The 22,485-nt window shown below is 40.6% G+C and overlaps 1 protein-coding gene across 4 annotated transcripts in view; it reads left to right on the forward strand.

The window, feature by feature from the left end:
* The window catches only part of CARF (calcium responsive transcription factor), a 51,179-nt gene that overhangs the window by 24,809 nt on the left and 3,885 nt on the right, over nucleotides 1–22,485 (forward strand). For all 4 annotated transcript variants that reach the window (XM_084778677.1, XM_084778675.1, XM_084778678.1 and 1 more), the window contains 7 exons: nucleotides 2,168–2,357; nucleotides 7,274–7,394; nucleotides 11,670–11,813; nucleotides 13,689–13,922; nucleotides 16,051–16,213; nucleotides 17,826–17,889; nucleotides 22,224–22,354. In XM_084778677.1, coding sequence (XP_084634803.1) covers nucleotides 2,168–2,357; nucleotides 7,274–7,394; nucleotides 11,670–11,813; nucleotides 13,689–13,922; nucleotides 16,051–16,213; nucleotides 17,826–17,889; nucleotides 22,224–22,354 — 1,047 coding nt within the window. The remainder of the gene's footprint in view (nucleotides 1–2,167; nucleotides 2,358–7,273; nucleotides 7,395–11,669; nucleotides 11,814–13,688; nucleotides 13,923–16,050; nucleotides 16,214–17,825; nucleotides 17,890–22,223; nucleotides 22,355–22,485) is intronic.

Below are 22,485 nucleotides of genomic sequence, written 5' to 3' on the forward strand. Positions count from 1 at the left end.
AATAATACAGTCAATATCTGTCATATTCTGCATGCATTTACACTAAATAGAAGCTCATCTGTTGTTGTTGTTTTAAGATTTATTTATTACTTATATTTTTGGTTATGAGCCTAGTCTTTAACAGCTAACTCTATTTATTATTTATACAGTATTCTTTCTGCATGTACACCTGCAAGCCAGAAGAGGGCACCAGATCTCATTATAGATGGTTGTGAGCCACCATGTGGTTGCTGGGAATTGAACTCAAGACCTCTGGAAGAACAAGACAGTGCTCTTAACCTCTGAGCTATCTCTCCAGCCCTCATCTCATCTTCTGTTTTATTCTTTAAAAATACACACCCTGATAAATCAGAGGTTATATTTAATGTGGTGCACATGCCTGTAACCCCAGCATCTGGGAGGTGATCATCCTGGATCAAGAGTTAAAAGTCAGGGCCTAGAGAGATGGCTTAGCAGTTAAGAGCACTATCTGCTCTACCAGAGGTCCTGAGTTCAATTCCCAGCAAGCACATGGTGGCTCACAACCATCTATAATGAGATCTGGTGCCCTCTTCTGGCCTGTAGGCACACATGCAGGCAAAATGCTGTATACATAATAATAAATAATTTTGGGGTTTTTTTGGTTTGTTTTGTTTTTTGAAACAGGGTTTCTCTGTGTAGCCTTGGCTATCCTGGACTCACTTTGTAGATCAGGCTGGCCACAAACTCACAATGATCTGGTTGCCTCTGCCTCCCAAGTACTGGGATTAAAGGTGTGTACCACTACACCCAGCAATAATAAATAAATCTTTAAAAAAAAATTCACCTCAACCAGTAAGCTCCACTTGCTAAATTCTTTACCTGTTTCATTAATAAACATATTTTCCTTAGATATCCAGGAAGAAAGTTTTAAACTACTTTCTTCGTTTCATTCAGATATTTATCTGTCTTTTGTTGTTATCTTTGTAGTTTTGAGTGTCTGTGTCTTTATTGGAAACACAGTCTTGCAGTGTAGCTGTGGATGGCCCGATACTCACTATGTAGACAAGGCTAGCTTTAAACTTGTTTCTGTCTTCCTGCCTCAATCTCCCACGTGCTGTGGCTGTAGGTGTACACTACCGTGTCCAAGTCACAATTAATTCTTTTGAACGTGGTCAAGAGCCCTTGTTGCTCTTGCAAAGGACCTGAGTTCAATTCCCATAGCCCACACGGTGGCTAGCAATGGTCTGTAACTCCAGTTCTGACGCTCTCATCCGACCTCTGCAGGCACTGTATACATGTGGTGCACTGGCATATATGCAGGCAAATCATCCATATACATAAAATAAAATAAATAAAATCTCAAAAAAAATTCAATGTTATAAAAACGAATATTAATATAATGAAGTTCTTCCGCAACATTTTTAGGACATATAGTTACAGTTTTCATAGGGGTTTTTGTTGTTTTATTTTGTTAGCTTTGAGACAGGGTTTCTTTTATATATGAGAATAAGATAATGATAGATACCAGGTACCAGATATTATGTTATATGAGGTTTATTACATGAGCATGGGGGGGGGAGCAAAAGACAGAGGGGTACCCCAGAGAGAGAGAGAGAGAGAGAGAGAGAGAGAGAGAGAGAGAGAGAGAAGAGTAAGAGGGAGTAGAAAACTCCCCACCCCCACCCCCCCCAGGCGGTTTGGCCTTTTACATGGCCCTGGGCAGGGCCACACACCCGTGGCAGATAAGCAATGACATCATAGGTAGGCCGACTGAAGCAGACTCCTGACAGTTTCTATGTGTAGCTTTGCCTGTCCTGGACTCACTTTATTTCATAGGTTTTTAGATAGAGTCTTGGCATCATATTTTTAAAAAATCTACAAAGAACTAGCACTCTGCGGCTAATTTTGTGTTGGCCTGGATTTGATTTAGGGGTAGAATTTTAGATACTCAAGAGAATGGATATATTATATATTCTTTGAGCTCTCTTCTCTAAAACCTACCTATACTATGGCGTGAATGTGTCATTGTGTCCCCTTGCGTCTGTTCAGTGATGCTGCTTGAGTTCAGACCAGACCCCACCAGCTGTATAGACCGGCGGTAAGGACGTGAACAAGCATCCCTTTATTTAAATAACCATCTAGTTAAACTTACTGTTCACTGAAACACATTTGCCAATGATGTTCTTACTTAATTCCTCCCTTACAGAAAATTGGAGATTCCTACCGTGGCTACTGTGTGAGTGAGACAGAATTAGAAAGCATCTTAACTTTCCACAAGCAGCAAACACAGAGCGTCTGGGGCACTCGCCAGTCTCCAAGCCCAGCCAAACCTGCCACACGCCTGATGTGGAAGTCCCAGTATGTCCCCTATGACGGAATCCCATTTGTCAATGCAGGTACTTCTTATCAGCTACTTAATGGCTCCCCAGCAGCTGCACACCACTGTGAAAATGTACATACATTTCATTTTGGTAGTGAGAATTGAATATTAATTCCTAAAAATGAATAGTAAACTAAAAAGAAAACTTACAGCAAATACAACCAGTTACTTTATGTCATTAAGTTATGTTTTGAGGGGCTGGAGAGATGGCTCAGAGGTTAAGAGCACTGCCTGCTCTTCCAAAAGTCCTGAGTTCAATTCCGAGCAACCATATGGTAGCTCACAACCATCTATAGTGAGATCTGGTGCCCTCTTCTGGCCTGCAGGCAGAACATTGTAAACATAATAAATAAATAAATCTTTTTAAAAATGTTTAAAACAAACAAGCAAACAAATACATAAAGTTATGTTTTGATACATGACACTGAATAAAAAAACACTTCATTTGTTAGTATGCTAGTAAATAGAACTTTGAAATTCCAAGTAGACCTATAGACAATATCACATAATCAAAAATAATTCTTTATAAATAGTCACACTAATGGGAAGAAATCACCCCTCAGATAAATAGATGATAGATATATAGGCAGACACATAAAATTCCATTGTTTAGATCAAGTTCTGTAGCCAGGTGAGTTCCAAAAAGCATTGTTTTCTGAGGTTTTTTGTTGTTGTTTTAGATTTGCTCATAAAGAATTAATGTTATAGAATTAAATAAAGAATTAATAAGAATTAATTGCTTCAGTTGGCAATTACTTCTGTTATAAGCTCCTATACATTCAATTCTTGATTTAGTATTTTTATTTTTATTTTTTGGCTTAGTGTTTTTAGACTTTAAAATCCCTGTGAGTTTGAGGCTAGTTTGATTTACATAGTGAGTTCTAAGACAAGCAAGGCTACACAGAGACCCTGCCTCAAAAACAAAACGAACAGATATACTGAGGGAACACACCTTTAATCCAGCTCTCTGGACACAGAGACAAGAGGATCTCTTATGAGGTAAAGGCCACCCACGGCTACAGAGTGGACCCTGTCTCAAAAAGAAAAATAAATCATGTTGCTCAGCACAGTGATACACTCCTGTAATCCCAGCACTTGGGGAGGCAGAGGCTGCCAGATCCAAACAAGGTGAGTGCATGACATCCAAGGATACACAGAGAAACCCTCTCTTGAAAAACCAAAAAGAAAAATAATAAAAATAAAATAATTAACAGATAAGGACTTGGTGGCATAAGCCTACAAACCTAGCACTCAGGAGACAGAGGTAAGTTCAAGGCCAGCCTGGTCTACATGGTGAATTCCAGGTCAGCCAAAGCTACTTAGTGAGATCCTTTCTGTAAACAACAACAACAAATAAAATAAAAAACACTATTAATGTATTAGTTTATATTAATGATATACAGTCTCCAATGGTTTCCTTTAAACAGAGGTCTTACATTTTAGTGTCAGCCTTATAAAATTTTAATTAATTAATTTTTAAAGATTTATTTATTTATTAAGTATACAGTGTTTCACCTGCATGTGCCCATGCCCTCCAGAAGAGGGCATCAGGTCTCAGTATCTGGGAATTGAGCTCAAGACCTTTGGAATAACAGGCAACATTCTTAACCTCTGAGCCATCTCTCCAGCTCCAAATATTTAATTTATAATAAACAGTTTTATTTTATTTTATTGAGGTTTTTTTTATGTATATGGATATATTGCCTGCATACTATATATGTGCAGTGCTCACAGTGGCCAGAAGAGGGCACTGGATCCTCTGGAACTGGAGTTAAAAACTGCTGTGCACAAACAAAACAAAAAAAAAAAAAGAGCTGGGCGTGGTGGCGCACACCTTTAATCCCAGCACTCGAAAGGCAGAGGCAGGCAGATTGCTGTGAGTTCGAGGCCAGCCTGGTCTACAAAACGAGTCTAGGACAGCCAAGGCTACACAGAGAAACCCTGTCTCAAAAAAACCAAAAACCAAACAAAAACAAAAACAAAAACTGCTGTGAACCACCATGTGGGTGCTGGGAATTGAACTGGGTCCTCTGGAAGAGCAGCAGTGCTCTCAGCCACTGAGCCATCTCTCCAGCCCAATTTTATGGTTTAAAAGTTGACTGTATCCTGCAGTAAAGTTGACTATTCAGCTCTTATGCAGCATGGCTCCATGTATTTGTAATCTACTGTAATGTAACAAATTCTCCCAAACTTGAAGACTGAGAATTACAAACGTTTATTGTCTCAGATTTCTGAGAGTCAGAATTCCAAGTGTAGTTTAGCAAGATAGCTGCGTCTCAGGTTCTCACAGAGACTGAGTTTGTAGTGGTGACGGGAATTACCGCCAACTTGTGCCTTCCTAGGAGAGGAAGTGTGTGCTTACCTTTGCACAGAGTCCCCCACTGTGTGCTTGCCTTTGCACAGAGTCCCCCACTGTGTGCTTGCCTTTGCACAGAGTCCCCCACTGTGTGCTAGCCTTTGCACAGAGTCCCCCACTGTGTGCTAGCCTTTGCACAGAGTCCCCCACTGTGTGCTTACCTTTGCACAGAGTCCCCCACTGTGTGCTTACCTTTGCACAGAGTCCCCCACTGTGTGCTTACCTTTGCACAGAGTCCCCCACTGTGTGCTTGCCTTTGCACAGAGTCCCCCACTGTGTGCTTGCCTTTGCACAGAGTCCCCCACTGTGTGCTAGCCTTTGCACAGAGTCCCCCACTGTGTGCTAGCCTTTGCACAGAGTCCCCCACTGTGTGCTTGCCTTTGCACAGAGTCCCCCACTGTGTGCTTGCCTTTGCACAGAGTCCCCCACTGTGTGCTAGCCTTTGCACAGAGTCCCCCACTGTGTGCTAGCCTTTGCACAGAGTCCCCCACTGTGTGCTTGCCTTTGCACAGAGTCCCCCACTGTGTGCTTGCCTTTGCACAGAGTCCCCCACTGTGTGCTAGCCTTTGCACAGAGTCCCCCACTGTGTGCTAGCCTTTGCACAGAGTCCCCCACTGTGTGCTAGCCTTTGCACAGAGTCCCCCACTGTGTGCTTGCCTTTGCACAGAGTCCCCCACTGTGTGCTTGCCTTTGCACAGAGTCCCCCACTGTGTGCTAGCCTTTGCACAGAGTCCCCCACTGTGTGCTAGCCTTTGCACAGAGTCCCCCACTGTGTGCTTGCCTTTGCACAGAGTCCCCTACTGTGTGCTTGCCTTTGCACAGAGTCCCCCACTGTGTGCTAGCCTTTGCACAGAGTCCCCCACTGTGTGCTAGCCTTTGCACAGAGTCCCCCACTGTGTGCTTGCCTTTGCACAGAGTCCCCCACTGTGTGCTAGCCTTTGCACAGAGTCCCCCACTGTGTGGCATCTTATGCCACTTAGAAACAGCAATCCAAGTGAAAGTAAGAGAGTACCCAAGATGGAAATTATAGTATTCTTATAACCTAAAAGCAACAATGGCATATTGTCACTTCTGTAATATTTTAGGAGTCGGTAAGTCCAGCCCATGATGAAGGGAAGTGACACACAAAGAAACAAATGGTAGGAGACCAGTAGTGCTGTGTGCTGTCTGAGAGGCGGCTCACCACATTCTCCTAACAAGTCAACTAGAAATCAGAAAATACATAATTTTTTCAAAGGCAGGAAGGTGCTAAAGAAGGGTCAGCAGTTAGAAGCCTCTGCTCTTAAGAGGTCTGGGCTCAGTTCCCAGCTTCCACATCAGGCAGCACAAGTCCATCTGTAACTCCAGGTTCATGGGCCCTGCATCCGCTGGCCTGCATAGGCTCCTGCACATACTTGGTGCACATAAACTCTAGCAGGCACACACACAAACACATAAATAATATTAAATCTTTCTTTTTAAAGGAAATTAGGGAACAGAGATGACTCAGTGCAACCTCACACGTACTGCTCTTGCAGAAGACCAGATTCAGTTCCCAGCACCCACATGGTAGCTGACAACCGTTAACTCCAGCTCCAGGTCAGACACCTTGTCCTACCTCTGTGGGTACCAGGCATGAACACATACACATACGCACATGCAAGCAGAACACTCATATACAGAAAATAAATCTAAAGAAAATTTAAAGAGAAATAAGATTTTAAATAGTATTAACTATTAACCAGTATAACATTTGTTAATTTCAACTTATAAAGTAGTTCATTTAGTATTATTAAAATACATATGTCTTAGCCAGACGTGGTAGCACACGCCTGTAATCTCAGCACTTGGGAGGCAGAGGCAGGAGGATCTCTGAGTTTGAGGCCAGCCTAATCTACAAAGAGAGTTCCAGGACAGCCAGGGCTCTGTTTTTTACACACACACACACACACACACACACACACACAAACCTGTTTTGAAACACCAAAAATCAAAAATAAAATTAAAAAGTGTTTAGCCAGGTGGTGGTACACATCTTTAATCCCAGCACTTGGAGGCAGAGGCAGGTGGATCACTGTGAATTCAAGGCCAGCCTGCTCTACAAAGCAAGTCCATGACTGCTAGGGCTACACGGAGAAACCCTGTCTTGAAAAAAAAAGCAACTCCCCCCAAATATATTCTCTATGTATCAGTGAATGTGATATTTATTAATTCCTTACCATAACTAGCTGGGCAGTGGTGGCGCATGCCTTTAATCCCAGCACTCGGGAGGCAAAGGTAGGCGGATCGCTGTGAGTTCGAAGACAGCCTGGTCTACAAAGCAAGTCCAGGGCAGCCAAGGCTACACAGAGAGACCCTGTCTCAAAAAACCAAAAAAAAAAAAAAAAAAAAAATTTCCTTACTATAACTATGGCATATTTGGTAAATTTTATGTCTGTCTTGCATTTTAGTAAGAAATACTCATTATTTTGTCCCATAAGCTTATGTAATTAAACATAGATTTTGAAATTGTTATAACCAAGTATGAAATACATAAACCAAGTGTCTAGAATATATAAACACATGTTTTACTATTATGGGTTGGTTTGGGTCCATAGGTAGTCGAGCTGTGGTAATGGAATGTCAGTACGGACCAAGGAGAAAAGGTTTCCAGTTAAAAAAAATCAGTGAGCAAGAAAGTAGGTCCTGTCATCTCTACAAAGCCACTTGTCCGGCCAGGTAAGCATATTTTACCTTTTTAAAAATCTTATTTCAAAGCCAGGCATAGTGGTGCACATCTTTAATCCCAGCACTGGAGGCAGAGGCAGGCAGATCTCTGTGAGTTCGAGGCCAGCCTGGTCTATAAAGCAAGTCCAGGACAGCCAAGGCTACACAGAGAAACCCTGTCTCAGAAAAAAAAAACCTATTTCATTTTTATATGCCAAAGTTTTACTTTTGAATAGCACATAGAAGCATATTTTTTAAATATATATTTATTATTTATACAGTATTCTGTCTGCATGTGAGCCAGCAGGCCATAAGAAGGCACCAGATCTCATCATAGATGGTTTTTAAAGCCACCGTGTGGTTGCTGGGAATTGAACTCGGGACCTTCAGAAGAACAGCCGGTATTCTTAACCTCTGAGCCATCTATCCAGTCCCCAAGTAGAAGCATTTTTATTAAGTTTAAACAGTTCAAAAACATATACAGTGAATTCTTAAGTTTTCCTCTCATTACTGTTTTGTATGTTCCTAATTAAAGCCTCAGGATAACCAGGGCTACACAGAGAAACCCTGTCTCAGAGCACAAAACAAAAACAAAACCAACAAAACCATACACTCTATGGATCAGTGAATGTGATTTTATTAATTCCTTACCATAATTATGGCATATTTGATAATTTTTATATAACTTTAAATTTTTGTCTGTCTTGCATTTTAGTAACAATTGCTGTTTTTGTTCCATAAGCCTATGTAATTAAAAGTGTAGATTTTGAAATTATCACTTTTGAGTCATTTTGCAAAGATTTTCTATCTATGCATTTGTATGTGTATGAATACACACATATTCTCTACCCTAAAATGCTAGTAAAGCTCACTAATGTTTTTTCCTTAAAGTTCAGTAATAGTTCTCTCTTCCCTGCTATGACTTTATATTTATTATTGTTGTTGTTGTTGTTGTTGTTGTTGTTATTATTATTATTATTTTGTTTTATGAGACAAGGTTTCTCTGTGTAGCCTTGGCTGTCCTGGACTCATTTTGTAGAGTAAGCTGGCCTCGAACTCTCAGAGATCTGCCTGCCTCTGCCTCCCGAGTGCTGGGATTATTGGCGCATTGATTTATTTTTAATGAAAGCCTATAGTGAGTATTCAATGCAGAGATATCGAATTGCTGACTAGTATGCACATGACACGTACTTACTAAGGACTCTGCTGTTTTCATCCCTAGTATGTCTTCGAAGTGGCTTTATATGGATATATGAATATTCTCTTTTATATTATATAATATTACATTTGGAAGAATAACATTAATCCTCTTACATATGCAAGTTTGGAAAAATTGAGTTTTTGAGATAGATAGCCTCATGCAATCCCGGCTAGCCTCACACAGAGTATGTAGCCAAGGGTGTCCTTGATTCCTCATCCTCCTGCCTCAGCCTTTTCAATGCTGGGATTTACAGATGTGTTCCTAGTGTATTCATGTATGCATTACAGTGTATTCCAGCATGCCTAGTGACAGATTATGTTATTGTGCTCAAACTCACAGTTAATAACCATTTTTTAAGTGTATTAGGATAAATCCCTTGAATGGTAATTGTTAGAGAAAACGTTATATACTTTAAAAATGTTAACAAAGAAAAATTGCTTTTAAAGAGATTTTACCAGTTTACATTCTCACCAACAATGTATGAGATCGATAGTAATTTTTCAATAGAAGACTAGGTTATCATTGATCTAGGTGAGAGTGAAAATGTGAACCAGTGAAAGATTTTTTTTTTTCAAGACAGAGTTTCTCTGTGTAGCTTGGCTGTCCTGGACTCACTTTGTAGAGCAGGCTGTCCTCGAACTCACAGCGGTCCGCCTCCCTCTGCCTCCCGAGTGCTGGGACTAAAGGCGTGCTCCACCACCGCCCGGCAAGATATTTTTTTAATGTTCTATACTACTATTCTTTTAGACATTGAAAATGTCCAAAATTAGCCGGGCGGTGGTGGCGCACGCCTTTAATCCCAGCACTCGGGAGGCAGAGGCAGGCGGATCGCTGTGAGTTCAAGGCCAGCCTGGTCTACAAAGTGAGTACAGGATGGCCAAGGCTACACAGAGAGACCCTGTCTCGAAAAACCAAAAAAAAAAAAAAAAAAAAAAAAAAAAAAAAAAAGAAAATGTCCAAAATTAGACAGGCATGGTGGTGCATGCATCTAGTCCCCGTTCTCAGGGAGGCAGAGGCAAGCGGATCACTGTGAGTTCGAGGCCAGCCTGGTCTACAAAGCAAGTTTAGGACAGCCAAGGCTACACAGAGAATCCCTGTCTCGAAAAACAAAAGGAAAAAGAAAAACAGAAAAGAAACATTCAAAATTATTATTAAATTTAAAACTGTTGAGGGCATTATGGGCTGGGAACAGGAAAGTAGTTCAGTGACTCAAGCCCTATCTAGCATGCACAAAGCCCTGGGCCAAATCAACAGCACTTCAAAAGGCTCAAGTAGCAAGTGCTGAGTGTGGGGACTCCTGCCTGTCACTCCAGATGCTCGGGAGTTTGAGGGGAGAGAATGGTTTGAGCTCAGAAGTTTCAGTTCAGCCTGAGCAGAAGGGACCCTTTGCCAAACAAAGCAAAGATGTTTTATTATGGTTGGACTTAGTTGATAACTGAAACATGATATTTTAGCATCACATATATCAATAACTTGAGCATTCTCATGTTTTAAAAAGACAGGTGTGGAGGCTGGGGAGATGGCTTAGTGGCTGTTCTTGCAGAGGACCTGGGTTTGGTTCCCAGCACCCACATGGTGACGTGCAAACGTCTGTAACTCCAGCTCCAGCGAATCTGATGTCTCTTCTGGCCTCCACAAATTCCTGCTCTTACAGGGTACACATACATAGGCTAAGGCATACACTCATACACACAAAATATACATTTTTAAAAGACTGGTGTGATGGTACACACCTGTAATCGCAGCACTTGAAAGGCAGAGGAAGGTAGCTTGAGTGCACAAAGACAGACAGACATAAATAGACACACACAAATAAAATATAAAAAATTTAAGGAACTGAAAAATGGCACAGCACTTTAGGAGCACTGACAGATCTTCCTGAGAACTTGGGTTCAGTTCCAACATGGTGATTGACAGCCATCCTTAACTGTGGTTCCAGGGGACTTAAAGTCCTCCTCAGGTGGTTCACAGACATGCATGGAGGCAAAACACTCAAACACAAAAAAACAATATATATATATATATTAATTATAGGATTTCATGAGATATCTAGACTATTGCCAAGAAATTTGTGCTTGATTGTAAGTACAGAGACCAAAAAAAAAAAAAAAAGGCCATCCTGGTTTACAGAGTGAGTTCCAGAATAGCCAGTACAAAACAGAGAAATCCTGTCTTGAAAAACAAAACAGAAGGAAGGAGGGAGGAAAAAAGAAAGAATGAATACAGGAGTATAAATGTGAAGAATTATTGTGTCCTTTTTATTTTCAAAGATTTATTTATTTATAATGTATACAACATTTGCCTGCATGTGTGCCTGCCCGCCAGAAGAGGGCATCAGATCTCATTATAGAAGGTTATGAGCCCCCATGTGGTTGCTGGGAACTGAACTCAGGACCTCTGGAAGAGTAGACAGTGCTAGTAACCTCTGAACCATTTCTCCAGCCCCCCCCCTCCTTTTTTAATGAAACAATCTCTCTGACTGTCCTGGAACTTGCTATATAGATTATGCTGGCCCTCAACTCACAAAGATCCTGTTGCCTAGGATTAAAGGCATTAGCCACCCCAAATGGCTTAATTATGTAACCTTGCTGGCCAGGCTGTGATGGAGCTTGCCTTAATTCTACCACTCAGGAGGCAGAGGCAGGCGATCTCTGTGAGTTTGAGGCCAGCCTGGACTACAGAATAAGGTCCAGAACAGCTAGGGTTACACAGCAAAACCCTGTCTCGGATTTTTAAAAAAATGTCTTTGTTGTATCAAAATGGTTTGTTGTATTTTGTTGTTGTATGAATTTCAATAATGGAAGTTTAAAGGCAGTCAGCCTGGTAGGTGGCCCTTAAATTAAAGTAAACCAAGTATAAGGTAATTATGGCTTCTGGGACAATGAAGAAGAGGAAATTTCAGAAAAGGTATCTATATTTAGATACTTATACTCAATTTATGATAGTTGTAATTTTCTAGGTATCATGCACTTATGATGGCATCTTTAAGATGCTTCTGAATACTAAATTAAATATTCTCTTGAACTCCTTATTGAGGTTAGAGATTTCTTGAGATTATAATAGTTTCTTCTTTGTCTTGTGTAAAGGATTTACATTAAAAAGGTGCAGAAGTTTCCTGAATATGGAGTGCCCACAGACCCACAGATTGACAGGAAGATAATCAGAATGGAGCAGGAGAAAGCCTTCAGCATGCTAAAGAGGAACCTCGAGGCTGCTGGTGCTGTCCTTCGGTACGCGCTCGCACAGCGCTTTCACTTCTCGTGACCATCACTAGCAAGGGCTCTTAATTATGTTCCTCAACTATTCCTGAAGGAATGGTTTTATAAGGAATGGTTTATAATACCTCCCAAGTATTAACCTTAGTTGCTATTGTATATGATATTGACTTTATTACCTACACGCTGTATATAAGGCTAACCATACATTGCAGATTACTGTGACAGCCACCAGTGAACATTAGGCCTGAAGTAAAGTCCATTTTAGGTTCATGTTTTAATTAGAAAGAACTATAATACTTCTGGCTTGTCATCCCTTATGAGTCAGTTCAGCTGAAGAATTTATTACTGTATAATGAGGTCAAATATAAGGAAAACTTTTGTATGACCTTTTATAAAATCTTAAAAACAAGTCAATAATTAGATTCTCCAAGTTTTAAAATGTTTAACTATAAAATTATCAGATTTCTTTATTTTACTTTGTGTTTAAGAGTTTTGCCTGCATGTGTGTATGTGCAGCACATGCATGTTGGATGGCACTGTTGTCAGGAGAGGGCACAGGATCCCTTGGAGCGTCAGCTGTACATGGCTGAACCACCACACGGGTCCTCTGCAGCTGAGCTATCTTTCCAGCCCCAAACCATACACATTTTACTTGCGCTGTTTTGTTTATATCAAGCGAAGTACAGGGGCCAGCGAGATAGCTCGGTCAGTTCAGCCCCCAGGACCCATGTGATAAAAGGAAAGAATTGGCTCCTCTAAGTTGTTTTCTGACCTCCTCATACTGACGCACACGTGCCCCCCCCACACACACAAATAACAGAATGTACATAAATGTAAAAGGACAGAGCCTTGATGTGTAACTCAGCGATGGAGCACTTTTATAGCCAAGGGCTTAACCCAAAGTTAAATCAACAACAACAACAACAACACACACATGTACAAAAATATCTCTTAATCTGGGCATGGTGATATACACCTTCAATTGTAGCACTCACAAGGCAGATGCTGGCAGATCCTTGAGTTCAAAGCCAGCCTGGTCTATATGCCAAGTTCCAGGCCACCCAGAACTATACAGTGAAACTATCTGGAGAACAGAAACAACAAAAAGAAAGGTCAATTAAAACACGATTGCCCAGATTGATTTTCCTCGCATCAGCTCCTGCACTACTGTATATGACATGTGTCCACGTTTCACTTGATCCTCTTGCTCACTGGGCCAGCAGGAGTTTACAGTGCTTTGTTTGTCTGTTTATTTTATGTGTTTTTCACGGATATATGCATGCATATCATATGCATGCCTGGTGCTTACGTAAGTTAGAAGGGAGCTTTTTATCCACTGGAGTTACAGATAGTTATGAGCGTCCATGTGGGTGCTAGGAATCTAATGGAAACCCAGTCCTCTGCAAGATCAACAAGTACGCCTTTTTTTTTTTCCAGACAGGGTTTCTCTGTGTAGCCCTGGATGTCCTGGAACTTGCTCTGTAGACCAGGCTGGCCTCGAACTTACAGAGATCTGCCTGCCTCTGCCTTCCAAGTGCTGGGATTAAAGGTGTGCGCCAGCACTGCCTGGCTCAACAAGTATTCATAAGTCCTGGTCCATCTCTCTACCCTCACATATGTGTAAATCCCTACAGTGCTTTACCTTTGGGGTCAGAGTGAAAGTTTATGAAGTTACATTTTTAATTGAGTATAAAGTCAATCTTAGAAGAGTTGAAAAGAAGACATTTTAAATTTTGTTCTACGTGGCATAATCATATATGATTTTTACTTAAAATATGATTCCTTCTCTTGATATAGTTATATAGTTATGATCCCCACCTTTGTCTACAATTGTCAAATACTTTTAATATTTAATTTTTAATAATCTTAAATGTTTTCTCTTATCAGATGGTATGTGCAGTTACCTACACAGCAAGCTCATCAGTACCATGAACTAGAGACTCCTGGTCTCCCTTTGTCACCACCGCCTTTTCCTATGTCTTCTCTTGAGGAAGAGGAAACTGTGGTCAGAGATGAGAATTGTGCGTTGCCCTCACGTCTCCACCCGCAAGTAGCGCATAAGATTCAGGAGTTAGTGTCACAGGGCGTAGGACAAGTGTATGCAGTAAGGAAGCAGCTAAGGTACAGGAGAAGCAGTGTTTCCTTTTACAGCTGTTGCTTAAGTAACCCACTTAGCATTGTAGGCGCCTTACAGCCACTTCCGCGTGCTTGGAGGGGCACAGGGTTTCTTCATCTTCCCTGCAAATGTCATTTTCGGCAAATGCTTGCCAAGCTTTCATACAGTATGTCTCAATACAATCCTAAAGACTCATTCGAGATACTACATCTTTGGCAGATTGGACTATTTCTAAATGATGACTTTTATTTTGCTTTATTTTATATTTTATTTTAATAGCTAAGGTCTCACCCTGTAACCCAGACTGGCCTATAATTCATTATATAGCCCAGGCTGGCTCCTTCTGTCTCAGCCAACCAAGTGCTAGGGTTATGGGTGTGAGCCACCTTCTCTGTAAAGAATTGAAGGCTGTGATATATATTTCAAAGAGAGAAAAAACTTACAGAATCAAAAAATTAAAAATCTAGGCTAAGGTATTTGTTTTAGATTATTTGAAATGAAATAGGATTTTATTAAGATAATATGGGGCATGAGAATACATGCATGTATGACATTTTCAAAAAATTAATAAAAATATTAGATTTTTTAAAAGATGGTAAACTATTTACTGTAACAATATGTAATGTTATATTCAATTATATATATGTTATGTGTCACTACAATATTAATTAAACAAATTATTCTAACTATAATTAAAGTTAGTCCAAAATATTACAAATAAGGTTTTATTAGATGAAGTATCCAGCTTAACTACGATAATAATTATTATAATAAGGCAATTACTTATTTATATGCCATATATTTGATAAAACCTTAAATATTTTGTTTCTCAAAAAAAATTTGCTTTTCAACATCTTAGTAAAGCTGATGCATTTATCCTCACTTTACACATGAGAAAATGAAAATTCAAAGTTGCTAAAATATTGACTTGAAAGACAGACTGAGAACTGAAATCTGGGTCTTTGTCTACAGCCTGTGTGTGATGGTGTGATGCTAGGCTCCTCTTGGTTATTGCATAGTGAAATCTGAATAACAAAATGAGTACTTACAAGATTGTTTTTTTTTTTTTTTTGAGATTGGGCCTCTCTGTATACCCCTAGCTAGACTGGAACTCATTATATAGACCAGGCTTACCCGGAACTCATAGAGATCCACCTTCCTCTGCCTTCCTACTGCTGGGATCAAAAGTGTGTACAACACAGCTGAAGCCAGCAGACAAAGCATTAGTTTTTAGCATATATATATATATATGCTTATATATATTAGCATATATATATATATGCTTATATATATTAGCATATATATTTATATTTAGAAGCTTTAACATTTGTTTTTACTGAAGGACCTACAGAACAAAGCTAAAATTTAGTAAAGCCACCCACTGTTGACTAAAATTTGGCCAATATACTTAGTTCAATTTTATTTTTAATTAATTTTTTTCAAGATAAGGTTTTTCTGAATATCCCTGGCTGTCTTCAAATTATTTAAAAAGAGGGTCAATGAGAACAGAAAACAAATGCAACTTTGTGCACATGTGTTAAACTGTGATTTATGTGTATGGTATCTTACCTTCTTACACCTTTTGAACCATCGACTGTCACCTAATATTACTTGATGCCTTTGGGAGAAGGATAACGTGGTGCCTATGTACACAAACCGGAAATTGGCGCAAGTCTCTTACTTACTAAGAAGGTGTGTGCCTCAGGGCAGCTTCTGTCCCTGCTGTCTGCAGCTCCCTCATCTGCAAAGTGGGGTTGATAATTACATCTGCTCACATGATCACAGTAGTAGTTAAAGGAAATAGCTGTAGTGTGCTCAAGACTGTGTCTGGCTTGGTAAGCGTTACAAACAATGTATTCAAACCGAGGATTGTGGTTCAAGGTTAATCATAAAAACGTCACAGTTCTGTCATATGTGAGCTTTGAACCCATGGGAGTAGCACCTCCTTTAACCTGCACGAGTGCTACACTCTGATGAATGGAGACAAACCTAGAGTGACTAATATGAATTCCTTACAGAAATATGAGTCATACGTCACAAAAGCTGATATTAAAAGAGAACCTTTCTTTCAGTCTGTAAGTGTGTATTTTTATTTTAAGTGTAAGTTATATTTTTATTTTATATCTTCCACAGAAAATTTGTGGAAAGAGAACTGTTCAAACCTGATGAGGTACCTGAAAGACATAATTTATCTTTTTTTCCAACTGTAAATGATATAAAAAATCATATCCATGAGGTACAGAAATCCCTGAGGACTGAAGATGTGGTATATAACTCAGAGATTATCCCAGCAACGGTATGATCACACCCACTTCTTTTTTTCATTAGCATCGTTCTCAGTTCCTGTTAATTCATTAGAGAGTCACCGGCTCCTGTTAGTACTTGGCCTGGTAGAAAGGGCTGTGTTACATTTTCTCAATTACTGTGACTCGAGAAAGCACACCAGATAGCTTTCTAAAATGTGAATACTACAAGCTCTCAGATGATGACTCAACTGAATATTTCTTGCTACTCTCACAAGGAAAAAAAAACTAGATTTCCAAATCTGAGTATAATGGAGAAGAATCAGTATTTTTCTTTATGAGAATCATTTCGTCTTCAGTTTTCAGGCATTTACTGAGCACATACTCCCTGTGTTTCTCCCTCCCTCCCTCCACTTAGATGGTCACAGTTAAGTAGTTCAAGTTCAAGTGCTCAGAGTGCTGATGCCATATATGAATATCAATTTCACCCCATATTTTTATGTTGTCATTTTCCTGTCAATGTTAGCAACTTCTGAGACCATTTTACCATAATTTTGTAGACCTTAGTGATTGTATGAGGTAGTGACTTTGGAATGAAGATCTGAGTGGACTAACCTTTCCCTCCTGACTTTTTACTTTCCAAGTTTTAGTATCTGAACATTTTTGTTTTTAAGTATTTTTTATGGATATGAATATTTTGCTTGCATGCCTGGGGCCCGTGGAGGCTGGAAGAAGGTGTTGGATGCCCTAGGCCTAGGGTTTTTGTTGTTGATGTTCTTGTTGTTTTATGGTTGTGAGCCTCCATGTGGGCTCTGGAAATTGATCACAGGTCTTCTGGGAGATCAGCCGGTACCCTTAACCACTGGAGCCATCTCTCCAGCCCTAGTACTTGCATATTTCAAATGCTAGAACTGCTTGGATGGTGTTTGCTTGCTTGTTTTGTATCCAAACTCTTAATTATTTCTGTCCAGAATTCAAGAAAATAGATTTGTCATCCGCATTTCCTATTTCAGTTGTTGGTATCTGAGCTCAAGCACCCTAATGTAGTGAGGCACACTTGAGCTTTGCGAACATACCTAGAGGGTGGTCACGGAGCAAAGCACAAGTGTAAAAAATAAAACAGGAGGCTGGGGAGAGAACTTGTTCACAAACATGATGATCTAAGTGTGACTCCTCAGAACCCACATCAAAATGCTCACGTGGTTGGTGTGGACTTATAATCCCAGTGCTAGGGAAGTGGACACAGGCATGGATCTGGCTGACTGGTCACTCTAGCCAAAATGGTGAGCTCCAGGCCAATGAAAGGGTCCATCTCAAAGGAAATAGGCTCATTGTTTCCTCTAGCATCCTCAGGCACATGGGGGTGGGGGGTGGGCAAGGAGGGAGAGAGAGGCAGGGTGGAGGGGTGGAGAGGTGCTTGTCACCTAACCTGACTAAGCTGGCTTTGAGTAGAACCCACATGGTAGAAGGCGAGAACTGATTTTCAAGAGTTGTCCTCTGACTTTCACATGTATGCCAAGGCATGTGTGTACACATAAGTACACAACACAGTGTGCACACAAATAAGTACATTTTGAAAACAAAATATGATAGTTATATGAATGTTTTAAGATTGTTTTCAACTTAACTACTTTGTTTTTACTGAAACAAATGTTCTCACTCCAGCTTCAGTGGACGACAGACAGCGGGAATATTCTCAGAGAGACGGTAACAGTTACCTTTGCAGAAGGTAGGTTCTTATGGAGTTTTTAATTTTGTGTCTTTGTTTTTCAAGAAAAGGTTCTCTGTATAGTATTGGCTGTCTTGGAACTTTCTGTAGACTAGGCTGGCTTCCAATTTAGAAATCTGCCTGCCTCTGCCTCCCGAGTGCTGGGATTAAAGGCGTGTGCCGCTACCACCTGGCTTATTTGGGATATTTTTATAATATAAAAATAAGTTGGTATTATGTCTGTAAGGAACTTTGGGTATCTCATATAATGAAATTATACATATGCTATGTGTACAGGTGGATATGCGTATGTGAAGGGCAGAGAGCAACATCAGGCGTCTTCCTTCATTACTCTCCCCATCTTTGGTTTATTTATTTTGAGACCCTGGAGCTCACTGCTTGAGCTGGCCAGCAAGCCCTGGGGCTGCCGTCCCGCTCCCCTGGTGCTGGGGTTGCACACTCACACTCAAGTCCTCATGCCTGCACATCAAGTCCTTTACTCACTGAGCCATGTCCTTGACTCATCATGCAATCCAGTGTTATAGATAAGGAGACCGTGACTCTAAAGAGGGAAAGAGTGGCTATGTTGGAGATCATCAAAATATTTCTAGAACCTTTATGCTTCCTTATGACTGGAAACAAGTTGTTTGTTGCTGAGTGATAGGGCCTCGCTGTGCAGGCCAGGCTGGCCTAGGAGTTGGGGGCCTCCTGACTTAGCCCCTCAAGCGCTAGGAATACAAGCATGCGCTACCATAGCTGACTGTAACTGAAATTTTGCAGTGGGATTAGCACGGTAAGCTAGAATAGTTGGTGCCAGGTGTAACTGGCACCTTGAGCTGCGAACTGTGGTCTATTTTGGATTATTTGCTTTTCTTATATGTTCTTTTTTTTTTTTTTCCTGAGAGAGTGTTTCTCTGTGGGTGTCCTGGAACCCACTCTGTAGACCAGGCTGGCCTCCAACTCAGAGATACATCTCCTGTGTTAACTCCTATGTTCTTGAAATACTCGAAGTTTCTTTGTTTGTTTATATTTTCTTTTTTACATGTGTTCTGTCTCCTGGAAATGTCTTCTTTCATTTTCCATCTAGAGAATCCTCTTCTCAGTCAGAGCAGACTCTAGTTTTGAGTGTCTTTCTAACCTCATCTCTTCTATTGAGGGAGCTCTGCATCCTGTTCATTAGCCTCCCTGCCTACTGTGGTTGGCTGCCGCTTACACACTGTAGTCTGGTTAGTTAGGCTCTTCAGAGGCAAGGATTATAGTTAATCAAACCAAGTTCCGAGGATAGCATCTGCGAAAGCGTTAACACCATAATAATTGCTCTAGAATCAACTAATAAACAACTGTATACAAAATACTTTTGCTGTCATTTGTTCACCTCTAAACGTCACTTCAGGGCTGGTGTTAGTTCTTGTCATCACCTGCATATTTTATTTTAAGAAGTTGCTTAAGTGCAAAGTGCGGGCAAGTTCCTACTCCATGCACTTAAAAGTTTAGCAAAGAAAAACCGCTCAGCAAATGTATTCTAATTAATCAATGTTGTGAAAAGTGCAACATGAGAGTTGTGCAGAATTATGTGGGAGGTTGGCTAGAGACCAACACTTAGATGGGGGGAGGTTACTTAGAAGTAACTCTTGAAAATGTCACCTTTGCAGCTAGAGAAATAGCTCAATGGTTAAGAGCACTGGCTGCCCTTCTGGAGGACCCAGGTTCAAGTCCCAGCACCTACATAACCATCTGTAACTTCAGTTCCAAGAAATCCGACACCCTCACATAGACATACAGGCAGGTAAAACACCAATGCACATACAATAAAAATAAATAAATATTTTTGAAGTTTTTTTTTATTATTATGTATACAATGTTCTGCCTGCATGTACACCTGCAGGCCAGAAGAGGGAATCAGATCACATTATAGATTGTGAGCCACCATGTGGTTGCTGGGAATTGAACTCAGGACCTCTGGAAGGGCAGTCAGTGCTCTTAACCCCTGAGCTATCTCTTCAGCCCAAAATAAATACATCTTAAAAAAAAAAAAAAAAAGGATTCCTGACAACTACTAATGAAAAAGAAGTCATGAATATAAAAAGGAGCAAAGGGGCATATACAGGTTAAAGGGAGGAAATTGATTATATTGTAATTTCAAAAAATTAATGTTTACAAATGGATCAATAAAACAAAAATGTAGCCCACTTTGCTCTGCCAGTGGGAAAAAATGATAGTGGTTTAGACTTCAGTTGAAAACATACATTCTAAAATTAGACACATTTAATAGTTTATTAATTAGCTATAGGAGGTAAAAGAGTTAGAGCTGTCTAGTATGATCTTGGAAAATTTAGTGGCCTTTGTAATTGAGATCCTCAAAAGTTTTCACACAGCTAGAGAAATTTAAAATGTAGTCTAAGGCAGGACGTGGTGGCACACACCTTTAGTCCCAGCACTTGGGAGGCAGAGGCAGGAGGGTCTCTGTGAGTTCGAGGCCAGCCTGTCTACACAGTGAGTCTGGGACAGCCAAGACTACACAGAGAAACTCTGACTCAAAAAAATCAAAAAAAGAAAAATGTAGTCTTAGTCATATAGCCTAGGGAATAGGTTAGGAAAAAACATCTCTAGATCTATGGAATTAAAATGTTTGGGTTGATGAGATGGCTCAGCCATCAATAAAGATATTTGCTGCCAAGTCTGAGAACTTGAATAAAATTCATGGAAATTAAGGACTGTATTGTAACACAGTATAGAGTGCTGATCTAACAAGCACAGGTCTGGTTTAGTCCCTATTACAGAAAGAGGAAGGGGTGGAGGGAGGGAGAAAGGGGGGAATCTATCCTCTTTTGCTTTCGGTTGCTGTGATAAACACCATGACCAAAAACAGCTGGGAAGGAAAGGGTTTATTGCATGCTACAACTCCCAGCTCCTAGGTCATAGGGCATCACTGAGGGAAGTCAGGGCAGAAGCGGAAGCACAGACCACAGTACTCTGAGTACTGAGTTGCTCTTTGTGGCTTGTCCTTTTATCTTGGCTTTTTATACAACTCAGGACCACCTGCCCAGTGGTGGTCCTGCCACAGGATGCTGGGCCTTCCCACATCAATTAGTCCAGAAACTCTTCCCCAGACAGTCCTGAAAGCCAGTCTCGTGGAGGTGTGCTCTCTTTTCACCTAGGACTCTAGTTTGTGTCATGTTGACAAAACAGAACAAGACAAAGACTAAGCAGGACAGAAAGGAAGGGAGGGAAGGGAGGAGGAGAGGAAATGAAGGCTGAATCTAGAAATCTATATTTTTAGAGTTCCCTTGGAAGTTGTAATGATCTGACTGGCTCCAGAAACAGTGAAGTGGATATCTGGTCTGTTTGTGGATGTGTGCTATGTTTCTGTGTGTATTTTGTTTTGTTTCTTGGTTGTTAATTTGAAACAGGATCTCACTCTGTTTCTGGTCTGGTCTGGAATATTTTAGGCTGGCCTCAAACTCATGATAGTATTCCTTTGTTAGCCTCAAAAGTGCTAGGAATTACAAGCATGAGGCACCATGCCAGGCTAGCTTGGAGTTATGCATTATTGATTGGTTGGTTGGTTGATTTTGAGGCAGGTTCTCACTATGAAGCCCTGGCAGGCCTGGAACTCACGATGTGGACCAGGCTGGCCTCAAACTAACAGAGATATACCTGTCTCTGCCTTCCATGTGCCGTTATGCCTGCCTATGTGTTTTGTTTTGTTTCTTTTTTCAAGACAGGGTTTCTCTGTGTAGCCTTGTAGCCTTAGCTGTCCTGGCCTCACTTTGTAGACAAGGCTGGCCTCAAACTCACAGAGGTCCACCTGTCTCTGCCTCCCAGAGTGTTGGGACTAACGGCATACACCACTGTGCCCAGCTTTATGTTTGTTTGTTTTTTTTTAAATTTATTTATTAGTTATACAATATTCTGCCTACATATATGTCTGCCCACCACAGGAAGGCACTGGATCTCATTACAGATGGTTGTGAGCCACCATGTGGTTGCTGGGAATTGAACTCAGGACCTTTGGAAGAGCAGACAGTGCGCTTAACCTCTGAGCCATCTCACCAGCCTCCTTATGTTTGTTTTTTAAGTGATGATTTTGTTTGTTTTTCAGACAGGGTATCAAATAGCCCAGACTGTCCTTAAACTCACCTCTATAGCCAACATTTCCTTGAACTACTTATCCTCCTGTGTCTGCCTCCAGAGTTCAGGGCTTTGTGCCTTTGCCACCCTTGCCTGTGTCACTGATGAGATTTTGAAGTCTTTTGCAAATCTTTGACTTTGTCTTATCCTCTGTTCTGATTCTAATAGTACTGATTGTTATAAAGCTCAAGAAAATAATTTTGCTTGTCTCTTGTTGAATTTAGGAAATTCATTAGGAGAACCAATTGCAAGCAAAGTGGGGACAAGTCAGACACAGACTTCCCTGTCCGCAGAGCCAGGTCCCTTGCTCTCCCCACTTTCTTCACTTCAGCCCCAAATATTTACACACCTACAGGTAGGTGCCCATTAAACAGCTGAGTCTGGGGACCGCCTTCCATGATTCCTCTTGTAGGGATTTCAGAGATTTGCTATGAAATTATAATAATGGCCACATGTTTCTTCATTATTAATTTCCAGTCCTGTGTG

Source organism: Acomys minous (assembly GCF_964271855.1).
Source record: "Acomys minous genome assembly, chromosome: 4".
Taxonomy (NCBI): domain Eukaryota; kingdom Metazoa; phylum Chordata; class Mammalia; order Rodentia; family Muridae; genus Acomys; species Acomys minous.